The sequence below is a fragment of the Lepus europaeus genome, chromosome 11 (assembly GCF_033115175.1).
Source record: "Lepus europaeus isolate LE1 chromosome 11, mLepTim1.pri, whole genome shotgun sequence".
Lineage (NCBI taxonomy): Eukaryota > Metazoa > Chordata > Mammalia > Lagomorpha > Leporidae > Lepus > Lepus europaeus.
The window spans coordinates 112,749,095-112,766,255 of NC_084837.1; the positions used below are offsets into that span (position 1 = coordinate 112,749,095).

General features: G+C 64.0%; 1 protein-coding gene across 1 annotated transcript; it reads right to left on the reverse strand.

Moving 5' to 3' along the window:
• Positions 1–6,707: 6,707 nt before the first annotated feature.
• Positions 6,708–9,944, reverse strand: CIMAP1C (ciliary microtubule associated protein 1C). The gene is made up of 4 exons (XM_062204864.1): positions 9,833–9,944; positions 8,867–8,977; positions 8,010–8,123; positions 6,708–7,189 (listed from the first exon to the last, which is right to left on the reverse strand). The coding sequence occupies exons 1-4, from the start codon at positions 9,942–9,944 to the stop codon at positions 6,708–6,710; spliced, it is 819 nt and encodes a 272-aa protein (XP_062060848.1).
• Positions 9,945–17,161: the final 7,217 nt, after the last annotated feature.

A 17,161-nucleotide genomic window follows, 5' to 3' on the forward strand; every position in this document is an offset into this window, starting at 1 on the left:
GGGTGCACCCTGTGTCTCAGCGTGCTTCTCCGGGTGCCATCTGCAGGCGTCTGCAGGCGTGCACGTCCAGACGCACCCCTGCGTGTCTGTGTGACTGCGCGATGCGTGTTTGGAGCGTGTGCGTGACTCTGTGTACTCCACATTAGCATGTGCACATAGCGTGTCGGGAGTACACGTGTTACCGTGCGTGCCCGGGCATTGCGTGTGCTTGTGTACACGCACCTGTGTGTGTCTGTGAGCAGGAGCGGGGCTGTGTGTAGGTGCAATACGCGTGCAGCGCTGGCCACCCGCACACACGCCCCTCCCTCCGGCCCCGGGCTGGCAGCTTTGCCGTGTCTCTGGGGCAGCGCCAGGAGCCTGCAGGTGGAAGGCGATGGTGCCGGCGAGGGTGCTGGCTAATGAGGCCGCCTTCCTCGGCAGCCGGGGAGCCCAACCATCGCCTGGGTGAGGAGCTCCTGGGGGAGGGCTGCCGCCAGCCTTCTGCACGCTCCCCGGGGATCTCCGCTCTCCGCTTCCTCCCAGGCCTGAGCTGCAGGAGCCACGAGCACCAAGAGGAAGGACAGACGGAGCTAGGGGCTGGAACCCCAACCCAGCAGACACCCAGGGGGCCCCCTGACAGCCTGTGCCAGGAAGCCCCTGCCCAGCCAGTCCATGAAGCCCCCAGTGCACATGCTGAGCCCAGGAGTGCTGGCCTGCGAGGCCAGTGGGCTGGCTGCCAATCCCGGCAAGTTCCTGCCCCTCTCTGGGCCTTGGCTTGCCTGTCTGTAAAATAGGCCGTGCGTCTTAGAGGTGGCGCATGTGTCACTGGTGAGGCACAGGAGGGGATGGGTGCGTGGAGGTGAGCAGCCGTGTTAAACAGGTGCTGCTTCTCGTGTAAGCGTAGCTTCACATGTGTGCACATGCTGATGTGTATGTGTTCATACATGTACACGCACGTGTACGGGAGTACTTCTAAAAGTTTGCAGAAAATGGAATTAAATGATCATCTTATTTTGGTGCAAAACAATTTTGAAATGCATGCCTAATTTTCTCATACTATACTCATTTTCTCATAACATATTCATTTTCAATGGACTTTTGGAAGACCTCACATATGCACGCTTGCAACATTATTTTGTACCAGGGCCGGCGCTGTGGCACAGTGGGTAAAGCTGCTGCCTGCAGCGCCGGCGTCCCAAGTGAGCACCGGTTCCTGTCCTGGCTGCTCCACTTCCGATCCAGCTCCCTACTAATGCACCTGGGAAAGCAGTGGAAGAGGGCCCAAGAGCTTAGGCCCCTGCACCCACATGGGAGACCCGGAAGAAGCTCCTGGCTCCTGGATTCTGCCTGGCCCAGCCCTGGCTGTTGCAGCCATCTGGGGAGTGAACCTGTGGATGGAAGACCTCTCTCTCTCTCTGTCTGTCTCCCTCTCTCTGACTCTGACTTTCAAATAAATAATCTTTTAAAAATTATTTTGTGCCAAAATAAACTAATTTTCTAGCTTCATTAACTGCCAAGGTCCCTGCCCACAAGCCCTCTGGAGCAGTAATGCCCGTGTCTGCCCACTGCCGCCCAGATGCCCACCAGGGACACCAGGTGCCTGCCAGCCTCTCGAGGGTGCTCCGAGGTCCCAGTGAGAGACTCATTGGCAACCACAGACATAGCTGGGCCCTGGTGGGTGCTCCCTAGGCAGCCAAGATGGTCCTCGGCCGTCCCTGATGTCTCAGCCCCACAGCCTGATTTTGGGGAGAAGGAGGACAATTCGGGGCAAGTAGAGCAGGAGGTACAAGGAGAGGGCCTGGGTGGGGCTGCTGGGCAGGTGTGAGGCCACTTCCTCCTGGGGGAGACCCGGGAAGACTCCCTGGAGGCGGTGGCTCCAGGCAGAGGCTGCCGAGCTCCGTGTCTCTTGTTCTTGAGTGAGCCCCAGCCCAAGCCCTGGGTGCATGACCTAGGGTCAAGCCCCTCTCCTCCCTGGGCATCTGCAGGGGGGCGGTGGAAGAACAGACGACACTCCCTAGAGGGGCCCGCTGCTCTGACCCCTGCACTCTGGGACTCACGCGAAGCTCTCCCAGCCCCAGCCCTGCAGTACCCTATCCTGCCACTGGGCGGCAACGAGGAGCCAAGCAGGAGTTAGCCCCTTCCAGCTGCGAGGCCGGGGCCAGCCAGCGCCTCCCCGGACCCCTCCCCAGCTCCCAGCCGGCTCTCCAGGGAACCAGAGCAGCCAGCATCCTGCCCACTTCTCAGATGGGGACGCCTAAGCCCCCGACTTCCAGGAGGTCACACAACCAGGCCTGGCAGAGCCAAGTCCCCAGTGCTGCCTCCCTGCCGCTGTGCCCGTGGGGAGGCTTCGGGAGAGCCGGGTGGTGATCGACGGACCTGGGCAGGGAGTGTGGGCCCCTCGCCCCCGCTGTGCGTCCCTGGGCACCACACACGCCCGCTCTGAGCCACGGCTGGTGCCAGGGCCTGGCAGGGGGCCACTGCTTCGTTCCCGGCAGACCTGCACCCGGGAGAGCAGAGGCACGGGGACCTCAGCAGCCCCTGGTGCAGGCTGGGGGATGAGGGCGGCAGAGCCGTGCCCGGCACTGGCACCAGCCAGTGCCGGTGCCCACACCTCCCGCCGGGCCCTGAGGTCGCAGCCCCTGCCCCACTTCTGTCCCCCTCTCCCGCTGCGCCCCGGCTGCACCACACACTGTTTACGAGAGCCTAGCGACCATTTTTATTTCTCTCTTTTGTCTCCCTCCCTCCCCAAAGGGAAGCGTGCTTCCAATCTCCCAGGCAGAGACAGCAGCTCTGCAAGAGGAAAAAACACACAAAGACAGTGGGCGCCCGCCGTGGGCCCCCCCACGCAGAAGCACCCACGGCCACGCGTGCACATGCACACACACACACACACCTCCCCTGGCTGGCGCCTCCAAGAATGCTGTTGTTATTTGGGAAGTAATTGAAAATGTCGATCTCCATTCTAAAGGATAAACAGGGCAGAGGGATGTGGGGAGCGAGAGAGAGAGAGGACCCAGAGGCCAGACACCCATGGGAGAAGGACGCAGAGAGCCTGGGAGGGAGACAGAGGGGCAGCTGTCCACCCCCAGGGCCAGGAGCTGTGGCCTCCCCCCAGCCTGCCCCCAGCACCCTCCCCTGCAGCTGCTGTCCCAGCCCCTGGGGTGGGCCCCTCATGCTGGGAGCAGTGTCCATGTGGGTGACATTCGGCTCGCCGGAGGTGTGCACCCCAGGGGGAGGGCCGGGAGCTGCCCCCTCCCCACACTGCCCCCTCTGAGTGTGGGCACATGTGTGTGGTGCTCTCATGGCTTGGACGCCTGACTGCCGTGGGGGAGGGGGCTGCCTGCGCCTGGGTGTGCAGGGGTGGGTGCATAGGAGATGCGGGGCATGGCCCAGGGAAAGGTGTGCGGTGCGTTGTGCCGTGAGTCCCGTGTGCATGTGCAGGGCTGGGATCGGGGGTGAGCGTGTGGAGTAACAAGTGACATCTGCCTCTGTCTGTGTGTCTTGGATCCCTGTTCCCTTCCCAGGGGTCTGTGTGTGCTGCCTCCGGGCGCTGCTCAGAGCCCAGGGCCACCCCCAGCCCCAGCTCCTAGGGCAGTGACTGCCCCCTTTGGGGTCTCCCCAGCCCCCATCCAGGGTCTGGGAGGGACATGTGTCTACAGCCCCACCAGCAGGCCCTGCTGGGGTGATTCAACATGGGGGCCTCCCTCTGACCCCAGAGAGAAGGGCCCTGTCAGGCCTTGAACCTTGCCCACCCCCTGGGGGCTGCTCCTCCCACCCAGCCACCCTCTGAAGCCTCAGAGGCTGGGGCTCTAGGCGAGGACCCTCTCCCCAGACCTCTGGGGCAGCCAGAGCCTGATGCTGACGGGGAGGTCAGGGCCGAGCACCTGGCAGCACAGGTCCACCTGCAAGGCTCAGCCCGGGGCCTCCTGCAAGGTCAAGGCCCAGCCAGGCCTGCGTGGCCCCACTGGCCTGACCTTTCGCAGGCCACCTCCTGGGGTCGCCACCAGAGTCGGGGAATCCCAAAGGGAATGGATCTGTCACCCTGGGGGCCTCGCTCATCTTTGCTCCCAAACCTCGTTCTGAAGCCTCCATCCTCCTCCTGTCCCTGACCCTGGTCCCACACTGGGTCTTGACCCTGGTCACACCCTGAGCCCTGATCTTGGTCATACACTGAGCCCTGGTCTTGATCCCACACTGAGCTCTGACCCTGTTCCCACACTGAACCCTGATCCTGGTCCACACTGAGCCCTGACCCTGGTCCACACTGAGCCCTGGTCCTGATCCCGCACTGAGCCCTGGTCCTGGTCCCACACTGAGCCCTGGTCCTGGTCCCACACTGGGCCCTGACCCTGGTCATGCACTGAGCCCTGGTCCTGGTCCCGCACTGAGCCCTGATCCTGGTCCCACACTGGGCCCTGACCCTGGTCACGCACTGAGCCCTGGTCCTGGTCCCGCACTGAACCCTGGTCTTGATCCCACACTGAGCCCTGGTCCTGATCCTGCACTGAGACCTGGTCCTGGTCCCGCATTGGGCCCTGACCCTGGTCATGCACTGAGCCCTGGTCCTGGTCCCACACTGGGCCCTGACCCTGGTCATGCACTGAGCCCTGGTCCTGGTCCCGCACTGAGCCCTGGTCCTGGTCCCGCACTGAGCCCTGATCCTGGTCCCACACTGGGCCCTGGTCCTGATCCCGCACTGAGACCTGGTACTGGTCCCACACTTAGCCCTGAACCTGGTCACACACTGGGACTGGACCCTGGTCATACACTTGTCCCTGGTCCTGGCCTGACACTGAGCCCTGACCCTGGTCATACGCTTTTCCCTGGTCCTGGCCCCACACTGAGCCCTGACCCTGGTCATACACTGAGCCCTGGTGCTGGTCACACACTGAGCCCTGGTGCTGGTCACACCCTGAGCCCTGGTGCTGGTCACACCCTGGGCCTGGACCCTTGTTTAGAAAGAAGCTATTAATTTGTCACATGACCAAGTTACTCCCAGGTCTGGGCCTTGGTCTCCCAGCTTTTTCAGTGGAGATTGGCCTGGGCCAGGCGCCACCTCAGGAGACCCCTAGTCGGTGGCTGGCCTGCATCCCCTGCCCAGCGACACAGAGAAGCAGCTGCCACCTGTCAGCCCCACCCCCACCTGCCACTAGCAGCCCAAGCATCACTAATTTTTGCAGCCGCCGTGATAAATGGCGTTGTCGGCAAAATGACATCTTTCTAATCTACTGCAAGACAGATGGGTCCCAGGCTCCGGGGCGCTCTCCGGAGCCTGCCCAGGCCGGCGGTGCTGGGCAGTGGGGAGGCAGGACTGGGGAGGATGGGCCAGGGGCAGGGGCGGCTCCCACGGGGTCTCTACAACCTCATGTGTTGTAATATTCCAGAGATCCGCTCCGCTCCTCTCCGCCCAGAGCTAGGTCGTTGTCAGTTCCAAGCTGGCGACCGTCCAGGCCGCCGAGCCTGGACAGCGGGCACTGGCCCTGGGCTGGTCCTTGCTTCCTGCCCTGTCTCCCTCTGCTCTGGGGCTGCCTGAGCCGCGGCGCCAGGACCCCTCCCCCAGCGGAGCCCACCCTCCCTGCCACCCTCCGAGCCGTCCTCAGCGGCCTCCTGGCCGTGTCTCATGCTGGCCTCAGGCGGCTGGATGAGGCAGGACCACCCTCCCACCCCCGCCGTCTCCCTGTGGACAGCACAGAGGGTACCAGGGGTTGGGGGGAGCTGAGGAGCCGGATGCCAAGAGTAGCAGAAAGACAAAGCCCTGTTCCAGAGACCCCAGCCCCCAAGCCACCAACAAAGGAGCTGGCTCCCGTTGCCCAATAGCAGGAGGCTAGAGCGGGTGGGGGCTGGTGGGCACAGGCTTGGGCTTCAAATCCGAGGCAACGCTGCCCCCTCCTGGCTGGTCCAGGCTCTGCCTCTGATGAGCACTGCCAGGCCAGGCTCTCTGAACGAGGGACAGTGACAGGCAGAGGGCCCCTCCTGGCTGGCTGAGGGCTGTGTATCCTGGCCACTCTGCTCTGACGGCATCCCATCTGTGGACAGAGCCCAAGGCTCCTCCTAAAGGTGGCCCCGTCTGGTCCTGAGAGTCACCCCACCTCCCACACCGGCTCCAGCCCCTGTCCCTGCAGCCTTGGGTCCCTTGCAGCTTCCACACCCACCTTTGCCCCCCCACACACACACAAACACTACCCCCTCTGCTCTTGAGCCCCAGCATCGCCAACCAGAACGACCTCCTGCCCACACCCCAGCTTGGCTGCTCCTCTCTTGGGTACTGGCCGCTGCTGGGGATCAGAGTCGCATGGTTCTGGAACTGGGGGGCACAGGAGCCTCTTCTGAGCCTGCTCTCCTTGCTGTCCAAAGGGCGACCCTGGGGCCTGGAGTTGTGCCAGGCCACGCAGCCTGAGCTGGTAGAGTTCGGACGGGCGCTCGGCACCCCGGAGCCCCGGCCCAGGGCTCCCTGAATGTCACACGCTGCTTCCCCAGGGTGACTCAGGGTGGGCCCCACTCCCCCAAATCAGAGCCCTGTCCCCTCTTCCCCCTACCCCCATCTCCTGGCATGCACCCAGAGCAGGGCCCCAAGGAAGCAGGGCGAGTGTTTGCACAAAACGCAAGAAAATATTTATCTAACGCCTTCTGTGTGCTGGCCATGCAGCAGGGACCAGCCCTGCTCTGTGGCTCAGTTGAGTGTAGAAAAATAAGCTCTAGGGGGCGGGGAGGGACTGGGTGGGGGGGCCTCAGTCGCGGATGTCCACCACTAGGGGGCACAGGTGGGCCGAGTGCCGCACGCCCATGCTGTAGGCCGGCGTGCGGGGCTTGTGCACGGTCACCTGCTGCACCTCGTGGGAGCCGGGGCCCGGCCGGGACGTGTGGTCCAGCGGGTAGGCGAAGCGCCCGGCCATGCTGTAGACGGGGCTGCGCTTCTGGTAGGTGGACGGCTCGGGCCGGGCGTGCACGGCGGGCCCGGGGCCTCCCGCCACATCCTCCTTGTAGAACCAGTTCTTGTCCAGGGCAGCCAGGCTGTAGCAGGGTGCAGCCCGGTACACGGGGGTGTGGGGCCCCAGCGAGAGGGGCAGCTGGTACCGGTTGGGAGCCGGGTTGGGGTCCATCACTCGGTACGGGCACCGCTGGCCGAAAGCATACTGAGGAGCCCTGCGTTCCCCCAGCGGGGGGCCCTGGTCACACTGATAGTGGCAAGGCGCTGGGGTGGGGCTCAAGCCTGCAAGTGAGCAAAGGGAGGGAGGGCCTCAGGGGAGGGGCCCATGGTGGGGGCGGGGGGGGGGGTGCCGAGGGGGCTGGCCAGGGAGGGAGCTGAGGGCTTGGCTCGCCCTGTGTGATTGCAGTGCGTAGCCTCAGAGGCTGACCGTGGGCTAGAGGGTCGCTTAGGGCATCCTGACCTCTCGATTGTGTTGCTGTGGTCAACCCATAAGTGGGGGGTGGGGGGTGGGCGGCAGGGCCAGCTGCTGCTAGGGATGCCCACGTCCCACATCCAAGCACCAGGGACTGAGCCTCACCTCTGCTTCTGACCCAGCTCCCTGCTAGTGCACCTGGGAAAGCATCGGAAGACGGCCCAAGTCGCTGGGTCCCTGCCACCCACGTGGGAGACCCGGATGGAGCCCCTGGATCCTGGCTTTGGCCTGGACTAATAATTGCAGACTTTTGGGGAGTGAACCAGCAGATGGAAGATCTCTCTCTCTCCCTGTCTCTGTCACTCTTCCATGCAAATGAATAAATCTTTTGAAAAGTACAAATCAAGCCTGTCAGTGTCACCCGAGCGTCACCCTGACGTTGTCCCTCTGACAGCACCGAAAACACCCAGAGGTGCCTGTGGAGTGAGCTCATTGGCACCAGGAGACAGAGCAGGCAGGGGGACGTGAGCCTGGCACCGGCTTCAGGACATGGTAATGGCAGCATCGCGGCCTTGGCGTCTGGAGGTGACACTGCAGGGTGAGGCCAGCACCCATGGGGACACCGGACCCTGCTCAGGACTGAGGGAGGCCGTCCCAGGATCCCCACCCCACTCCCCAGCCCCATCTTACGCAGGTTGCAGATACGCCCCGCCATGGGGACCTGCGGGCAGCTGGACATTCCAAACCGAGTTATTCTGGGATCCAAGGAATAGCCGGGCCCAGGGCTGCACCCGTCCGTGACCCCTGCAGGGCAGCCCGGGAGAGGCCGCGTCAGCTCCGGCGCAGCTCCCCACCACCACCCCCTGCCAGGAGCAAGGGCTCCCTCAGGTCCCCCTGGCTCCTGGGGGCTTGGGGACCTCTGATTCCCTCGTCTGGGAGACGGGACTTTGAACCCGGATCCACCCTCCCCAGGAGGAGATGAAGTGACAGCTGCGGCAGCTTGCTCAACACCCCCTCCCCCACAGGGCCTGGTGCCAGGGGGAGAGACAGCCACCGTGGCCGCAGCCAGCACTGAGACGGGGCCCAGCCAGGGCCAGGGGGCTCCCACACCGAGGGGCGGGCACCTCTGCCGCAGACCCCAGACGCACACACCATGTCCCTGCCCAGCCTCTGTTCCTGCTGGCCCTGGCCTGTGGCCCAGACCTGCCATGGCCCTCTGCTCTCGCACTCCCAGGAACTTCTGGGCCACCTGGGAAGCTCCAGGGGCCACAGTCCCCACCATGTCCCTGCCCCACTGCCCAGCCACTGGGCACACAGCCAGAGTGGAAGTCCAGCTGGACAGGAGACCCTGCCCCGTGTCCAGGGCCCCTTGGGAGACCTGACTCCAGTGGGATGGGGGGGCCGGGGGGGCCCCGCTGAGTGGCCTGCACAGGGAGCAGCCTGCTGCTTCCTTCTGGACCCAGGGGCCCAGCTGAGTGTCCCTGCCAGGGCCCTGCCTCTCCCTGCCCCACACACCCCCAGGGATGCTGGTGGCCAAGGGCACTCACGCTTCTCCGAGTGCCGGGTGTGCAGCGTGTACACTGGCTCTCGGAACATGGAGGCGTCGTGGTCCAGGTAGCCCGTGCAGGACGGCCGCAGGTACTGGGCGGGCCCCGGGCCTGGGAGGACAGACAGGGGCAGCCCTCAGCCTGGGCACACGGGAACAGGGTCCCGGCTCCTGCTGACATGACTCGGCCACAGAGCCCAGGGCCCACGGGCAGGGGCAGCAGGGTGCCCAGGCAAGCTGCCGCTCCCCGGGGACGGAGGAAGGTGGGAGGCACCAGGGAGAATCTGTTTTGCTGAAGTCCCCCCACCCCCGTAAGGTGAGCACTTTGTCCCAACTTACAGACAACCCTAGGCTTAGAAATATCAGCCTTCAGGGCCAGCGCTATGGCGCAGCGGGTTAAGCCATTTCCGAGCCAGCTCCCTGCTACGGTGCCTGGGAAAGCAGCAGAGGATGGCCTAGGTACTTGGGCCACTGCACCCACATGGGAGACCTGGAGGAAGCTCCAGGCTCCTGGCTTCAGCCTGGCCCAGCGCTGGCCGTTGTGGCCATTTGGGGAGCGAACCAGCGGGTAGAGAATCGCTCTCTGTGTGTATGTGTATCTATAACTTTGCCTTTCAAATAAATAAATAAATCTTTTAACAGCAGCTATCATTCTACCCCAAGTTGCACAAACTGGTAATGCCAGAACGCTGAGATAAACAGGCAGCTGGACCCAGGCATTGAGCAGTGTGCTCGAGCCACTCTCGCTTAGAGCCATCAGTCACTAACCCCATAGTAAGAACTAGTCTGTGTGCTCTTCCTCACAAGTCAGATTGACGGGTTGTGGAGAAGGTGAAGTGGTCTAAGGCGCTGGTCTTTCTCCAAGCCCGTGCTCCCGCTGTCCCGGCGGGCAGGGATTCCAGGAGGCTCCGAGGGGAGTGTGAAGGGGCCAGGAGGGGTCCGCGCCCTGGGCCAGGCAGGCTCTCACCTTTGATCCTGGCCAACACCACGGGGGTCTGCTTCACCCCCTGCCGCGCGGGCGGCGGCGCCTTCTTCTTTGGCTGCTGCGCAAAGCTCCCGGCCCCCTTACACGGCTTCATGGCGGAGGCCAGGGAGAGGCCCGCAGCAGGAGTTGAGCAGCAGGCCAGGCGCCGGGGGCGCCGGGGGAGCCCAGGCCCCTCTGCCCGCTCCCCGTGCCCCGCCCCAGGCCCGGCCTCCGGCCTGAGCAGCTGAGGCTGTCTGGGGTGCCGCCAGCGCAGGACCTAGCCGGCGGGAGCTGGGGATGACATCATGGCAGAACTTGGACTGTGAGAGCCACAGTGTTTATTTCCCCCAGTTGCCGTGGCGCCTGAGCCGTGGAGCAGAAATTGAGTGGAACCGTGAGCCCAGCCCGCGGGCGCCACCGCCAAGCAAACTGAATAGGTTAGGGGGGAGCGGTGACGGGACACCTGCTAGCGCCTGGCGCCCAATGGGTGCCCAACAGGTCTGCTCTGTCTCCCCAGCCTCCAGACAAGCCCTCCTCCCTGTCAAAGTCTGCTTTCCCCTTGGGAAAGGAGCCAGCCAACTACTTCACACTAAAGTGTGAGTGTCTGACAGCCCCTCCACAGGCTCCTCCTCGAGGTGAGATGCCCTTAGCTGTAGCAGCTCACCCCTGCAAAGGGAGGCAGACAGAGGACGGGAGGGAGATGCTGAGGCCAGGGGCCACTTCCTGTGCCTCTGGACGAGAACCCCCCCACTGGCAAGAGGAGTAGGGAAAACACCCCGCCCCCTTGGAAGAGGAAATGCTGGAGACCTCAGCCCCAAGACCCCAGGGGGTTGGGGGCCTGGGCCCACCCCTGCTCCCCTGCCCTGAGCCACAACTGGACCTGAACCACCCTGCAGAGGGTCAACGGTTGGCCAGAGTCTCCTCTTCCCCCAGCAGCAGAGAAAGACCCAGGACGCAGGCCCCGGGCTCCCTGGTCACAGACACCGAGCCAGGCTCTGATCTCGTCCCGCCCAGCAGATATGACAGCGACTCGCACACACACCAGCCAAAGCTCCTCGGAGACTGGGAGGGGCAGACGGGGCAGGGTCCTGGCCCGGAGGCGGCAGCGGACCCTCTGTGGCCCCCTCACCCCCATGGGGCAGCCGAGCCTCGGGCTACAGGAAAGGCTGGGTGAGTCTGGGGTCGGCCCTGTCAGCTTTTCCTGCAGGCAGTGGCGCCCTGGTGGCCCCGCAGTGCTGGCAGGGGCTGGATCTGGGCCTGGGACCCCACTTCCTGGGGTAGGGTGGCCACCCTGCTTCTCCCTGTGCTGTGCCTACCTGCACCACCACCACCCCAAGTCCCCAGCGCCCCTCTCTTCCAGCTTTGATCATGACCCAGCCCACCCCCAGCCCTCCCCTTAGCTGTCGCTCTGTCACCCACACCCAGAGTCCACAGCGGAGCGGGAACGCACACAGTGCCTCCCCCCATCACCTGCACCAGCGCTCCAGCGGCCAGCGGCCAGGCGTGCCCCCTCCTGTGGTCCTGGCAGCCCGGGCTCACGACTGCCTCCACGAACCCTGGCCCCCATGCTGGGCGTTTAGGCCTCCTCTGGCCTCTCGGGTGCCAGACCTGCTCCACACCTCTCAGCCACGTCTCTCACAGCCATCCTGGGCCTCCCATGCCCCCTCCCCCAGCCACAGCACCCCCTGCACCCCGACTCCAGCACGGACCCTTCATGTGTAGCTGGCTCTCACTGACTCCGCGAATCCCCCAGGTCTGCCTTGTGGGCCAGCACCAGGCAGCCAGCTACTGCTGAGGACAGCGCCCCGCCCAGCACCCCAGTCACCCTCCTCCCCACGGAACCCCGCAGAGCCCTCCGCCTGGACTGGGGCTCCACCCTCCCTGAGCCGACAGCACCTGCTCTCCCTGGCCCTGCTTGCTTCCCGGGTGGGTGCCCTCCTCCATCGCCGCCTCTCCCAGCTCCTTCCTGTCCTCCCCGACACTCTCAGTCCCCTCGGCCCTTCCCCCATCCCGCCGTCTAGTCTCTCTCGTCTTTCTCCGAGGCGCTCTCCCCGGCTTCCGCCCCCAGCCGGCTCCGCCAGAATCCTCTTGACCTCCCGTGACAACTGCATCCAAGGGACACGGCCTCTCGGCCGCCCTGGACCCAAGTGACCGCCACTGCCGCCCGCTCGCCACACCTCTCCTGGTTCCGGGAAGTGCCCCTGCTAGCCTCCCGCCCCTCAGCTGCCCCCGCACGTACGGGCTCTCTGCCCGGCCCTTCCTCCTTGGCCTGACCCTTGGTGCTGGTGCAGGCTCGGCAGCTGCAGTCCTGGCAGGCCCCACCTCAGCCAAGGGCTGCGAGTTAACCCCTCAAAGACGGCTCAAGTGGGTGTCCGCGGCCCTCCGGGCAGGGTGTGTCCCTTCTGGGTGTCCCCATCATGGGTGCATACTCTGAACCCCATCGTGAGAAAAGCAGCCACAAACACAACCCCATTCAGCCGGCAGAGTGGCGGGCCTGGGCCAGGCTGAGCGATACACGTCCCGCATCAGAGAGCCCGGGTTCAAACCCCGGTTCCGGCTCCAGACTCCAGCTTCCTGCCCAGGAGGCAGCAGTGACGGCTCAGGTAGCTGGGTCCCTGCCACCCACAGGGAGACCTGGCTGAGTGCCTGGCTCCCGGCCTTGACCGTGGCCCCACCGGGGGACCATCGTGGGCATTTGAGGAGTAAGCGCTGTTTCTCTGTCCGTCTCTCTACCTCTCAAATAAATCATTCTTTTTAAAAATTCCCGGCCCGGACTTGCCGAAGATGGCTGTGATGCACAGGAAAAAGACACACAGAGGCCCAGCGGATGCAGCGTGGACGCCAGCATCTTCTTTTGCTAAAAGGGATATTATCGAGAAAATTGGCAAAACCGACGAGAAAAAAAGTCTGCGGTTTAGATCAAAGTGTTGGGTGCGCTGGATCGTCCCTGCCTCTGATCACCGCAGGTGGTTATCAGAGAGGAGGCACCCGCGCCTGGGGGAGAGGCACACTCCGTCTGCACCGAGCTTTGCTTCACGCGCACGCAGGAGGGCGTTTAAGGATGGTGGACTAGCAACGCTTGGGAAATGCAGACGGAGAGCACGTGGGAAACACTGGCAGCCGACTCGCGGCTTCTTTGAGACTCTGAAATCAAGTCAAAGGGGAAGGGAGACTGCTGGCGTCTCGGAGCTTGGTCTGGGCGTTTCATGCACACTGCCTGCCTCTCTCCCAGCAGCCTCATCTCTTCCATTACCCATCCCCAGCCACCTAGCCGTCCCCCAAAACACATCCCTCTTGGGCCAGGAACAGGAGACCCCCGCCAGCAGTCTGGCTCTGCGCAGGTCACCTCTGCCCTGCAGAGACTGGGCTCGCCCCAGACGCTGCCCGGTCCTTATCCTCCTGGCACCAGGTCACTCCACGTGCCCCCACCAGCCAGCTCCTGTGTCCCCAGCCCCCAGCACGGAGCCTGACACACGATCCGCGCTGGAGTGAGTGAATTGGTTGGCCCGTTGACCAACCAAGGAAACACCATTCCTCTTGTCCTGTCCCAGGCACATGCCAGTCTGCTTGCAGCCACCACACACAGCCATCTCTTCTGCCGCCGCTCAGGGTCTGGGTCAGAATCTGGGAAGGAAGCCGGCACTGTAGCGCAGCGGGTTAATGCCCTGGCCTGAAGCGCCAGCATCCCATATGGGTACCGGTTCGAGTCCCAGCTGCTCCACGTCCAATTCAGCTCTCTGCTGTGGCCTGGGAAAGCAGTGGAGGATGGCCCAAGTCCTTGGGCCCCTGCACCCACATGGGAGACCAGGAAGAAGCTCCTGGCTCCTGGCCGTTGAAGCCAACTGAGGTGTGAACCACAGGATGGAAGATGGTTCTCTCTCTCTCTCTCTCTGCCTCTCCTCCTCTCTCTGTGTAACTCTGACTTTCAAATAAATAAATAAATCTTAAAAAAAAAAAAAAGACAGACTCTGGGGGTGCAATGGAACAGGCACATCAGCCAGGGGGTCACGCCATCACGTCTGCAGTGCCCACGGGCCACAGCATGGGAGGGGACCCAGGAGCGAGGGCACAGGGGACCTCCTGGAAGGCTGCCTGCCACAGGTCTCTGCCACCCAAGGCCATCGCGAGCCAAGGGGACCGGCAGGGGCCCAAGCCCATGCTGCCTGTTCTTGGTATGGGCTGCGCCCGCGAACCCTCCACCTGGGCCCACGGCAGCCTCTTGGGGGTCATCTTGCCTCAGCAAGGCGAGCTCCCAGGTGTTGTGCAGAGAGCAGGACCCTGGTATAAACAATGGCCATCGCACAGCCCCTCACCTACCCCACAGGAGGCCGCCCCTGTCCCCTGGCCCGCCACGCCACGCCGGTCCTGTCCCTGCAGACGGGGCACGGGGGGCAGAGAGGTGCAGAGCCTGGCATGAGGTCACACAGAAGGGGCTTGGAAAGATGGCGGACATCTGGCTCCTAACCCCGCACTCTCTCCGCCGCCCTGCCCAGCCGCCAGCTCAGACCCCCTCCTGCCGCCCGCCGCGGGCCCTGGTCCCAGCTCTGAGCACGGATGTCCCATTCTGCCTTGGGGGCCCCCCACCCCGGCCCCCAAGAGTGCCTGACCCCGAACAGCGGGGTCACACGTTTCTCCGAGTGTCCACTCCCCCTCCCGGAGGCTAACGCCACAGGCAGCGGATGTGCACCCGGGCAGCGGAGCAGGGGTTAAAGCAAGAACTAATATTTAGAAATCCTGGTCCCAGAGAGTCGGCTGCGGCCAGCTGCTCACAGCCACCGAGCCACAGGCCCTTGTGGACGTGGGGTGGCGGAGGAGTGCTCGCTGCAGGGAACGGAGGCGCTCTCTCTCTCTCTCTCTCTCTCTCACACACACACACACACACACACACAGCCCCTGTTTTCCCGGTACAGCTCGGGCGTGGCTCAGAGCCTGTCCCCAGCCAAGGCAAAGCCTTCCCCGGCCCCTCGTCCACAACCAGCTCCCCAGGGTGGCAAACACAACTTCTCAGCTCCCGAATTGGGTCATTGCTAGGACTCACTGCTCCCGGCTGCCTGAACTTGGAGAGGCCTCCCGGGTGCCTCAGCCAGAAGCAGGGGCAGGACCACTCCCAGCAGAGGCCCCGCCCCAGGCAGCTCCCAGCCACAGCCTGCAGGGAGCCAGCACCCAACGCACACGCCCCCTCGGGCAGCAGTGGCACAAGCCCATGCCAGCCGCCAGCCACAAGCAGGATGGTTGTGGCCACGGGCTCCTCGGGTGTGGCCCAGGGCCATTGGGCAAGGCGGGGCAGAGCCACAGCTACTGCCTGCGCCCGCACTGTCTGCCCAGGCTGCACGGGGACCAAAGTGCCCAGGGGGTCCTGGCCAGTAGAGGCTTAGCCGAACTCCACAGGCAGGGAAGTGGGCATCCGTGGGCTCTCTCTCCCTGCACACTTGGGGAAACTGAGGCAGCACACACCTCAGAGCAGGTCACTGGAGCTTCTGAGAATTTTCCTCCGGGAAAATTCCTTCCTCCTCCTTCTAGCCCTCCCCACGTACCCTGTCCTGGGCTTCGCCAGGGAGGGGACAGGCGCCACTGACTCACACCTCCTGACCAGCCAGGCAGCCCCGCCCCAGAGGAGACGGGGGCTCTGGGAGAACCACACAAATCAGTTCCCCAAGGGTTCTTGGGGATGTCAGTGTGTGGGAAGGAAGCCTGGCGGGCTTCCTGGAGGAAGGTGAGCTGTGGCCTGGGAGTCAGGGATGGTCACTATACGATGCCAAGGAAAGCCGTGGCAAGGGCTGGAGGGCAGAGGGGCAAGGCCTGAGCCAGGCCTCAGGGTGCCAGGGGCCCAGGGCAGCCCTGCTCAGGAGGCCGCAGGGGCAGCAGTGGAGAAGTAGGGGTTGCCTGGCCCGAGGGCCTCTGCTCCAAGACAGGGTGGGCAGCCAGAGCTCAACGCCCGGCACAGGTGCTGGCTGCAGGCTGTGTGTGCCAGCAGCCCTCCGACGCCGGCAGCCTCAGTGCCCTCCTCTGCCAGCAGGGACACTGGCCGGGGTGCCAGGAAGCCCGGCGGGCACACTCTACACTGGGAAGGCCGGGAGGGGGGGATGTGGGAGGGGGCTGGCACCACGCTCCTCCCACCTGCGGGTCTCTGCCCAGCCAGCAGGAGGGGGGTGCCTGCTGATCCCAACTTGCAGCTGGGCCGACCGCTCCACCCACATGCTTGAATCATAAAGGAGAAGGCTTCTTCCCTCCTTTTTTCATTCCTTTTTCTTTTTCAAAGACTTATTTATTTATTTGAAAGGCAGAGTTACAGAGAGACAGAGGCAGAGAGAGAAAGAGAGGTCTTCCACCCACTGGGTCACTCGCCAAATGGCCACAATGGCCGGAGCTGTGCCAATCCGAAGCCAGGAGCCAGGAGCTTCTTCCGGGTCTCCCACGCGGGTGCAGGGGCCCAAACATTTGGGTCATCTTCTCCTGCTTTCCCAGGCCATAGCAGAGAGCTGGATCAGAAGTGGAGCAGCCGGGACTCGAATCAGTGCCCATATGGGATGCCCGCTCTGCAGGCGTTAACTTTACCCGCTATGCCAGAGCCCCTCTTTTCATTCCTAAAAAGCTGTCCCCCTTCTCCTCGCAGCACCCCGCCCCCACCTCGGGCCCCCACTCAGCCAATGATTAGCCCCTAACAAGGACCAGGCGCCGCATTGACGCGAGGGGAAGGAAATAAGACAGGAGTTTGGAATCAATGATTTTATTTATTGCCATTGACGCCAGCTGGGCGCAGCCCCCGCCCCAGGCTCCCCAGGGTGAGTTCTCAGGATTGCCAAAACCCCGCAGAAGTGTCAGGCCCGGGGGTGCGGGAGCGAGGGCGGGCACAGCAGGACTGCCTGGAGGCTGGACAGCCCAGGACACAGCTGGGATTCAAACCCAGGTCTGTCTGGATTCCAGTCTGTGAAGAGCACGGGCTCGGGGTCGAAGACCTGGCTCCGCCCCCCTCCGCAGCTGCAGGGGCTCATCCATCCCAGCGTCGGTGTCCTCAGCTGCGTGGCCAAGCAGGGTCACGGGTCACGGGGAACGAGGTGGCTGGAGGCAGCGGGCGGCTGGCTGGCTGCGGCGGACCGGGCCAGGGGGCCTCCAGGCTGCAACGATGCTGCTGGGCTTTCTCCGCCAGTTTGGGACCAAGCTGAAGTTATAGCCTGGGAAGGATCCAGGAACAGAAGGCCCCAGGCTGCAGCTGTAAGGTAGGAGCTAAAGCCAGGGCCAGATCTTCAGGAGGGAGCCCCGGGAGCACCGGAGTCAGGGCTCCTGGCCCTGAGGGGACCGGCTGTGCAGGGTCGGGGTGGGGGAGCCTGGCGG

What these genes read in the sequence shown, in the direction of transcription:
- CIMAP1C (XM_062204864.1), bottom strand. Translation starts at nt 9,944, where the DNA reads ATGAAGCCGTGTAAGGGGGCCGGGAGCTTTGCGCAGCAGCCAAAGAAG. An exon ending in GGTGTTGGCCAGGATCAAAG is followed by an intron (nt 8,978 to 9,832) that starts GTGAGAGCCTGC and finishes CTGTCCTCCCAG; the next exon opens with GCCCGGGGCCCGCCCAGTAC. An exon ending in CACCCGGCACTCGGAGAAGC is followed by an intron (nt 8,124 to 8,866) that starts GTGAGTGCCCTT and finishes GCTGCCCTGCAG; the next exon opens with GGGTCACGGACGGGTGCAGC.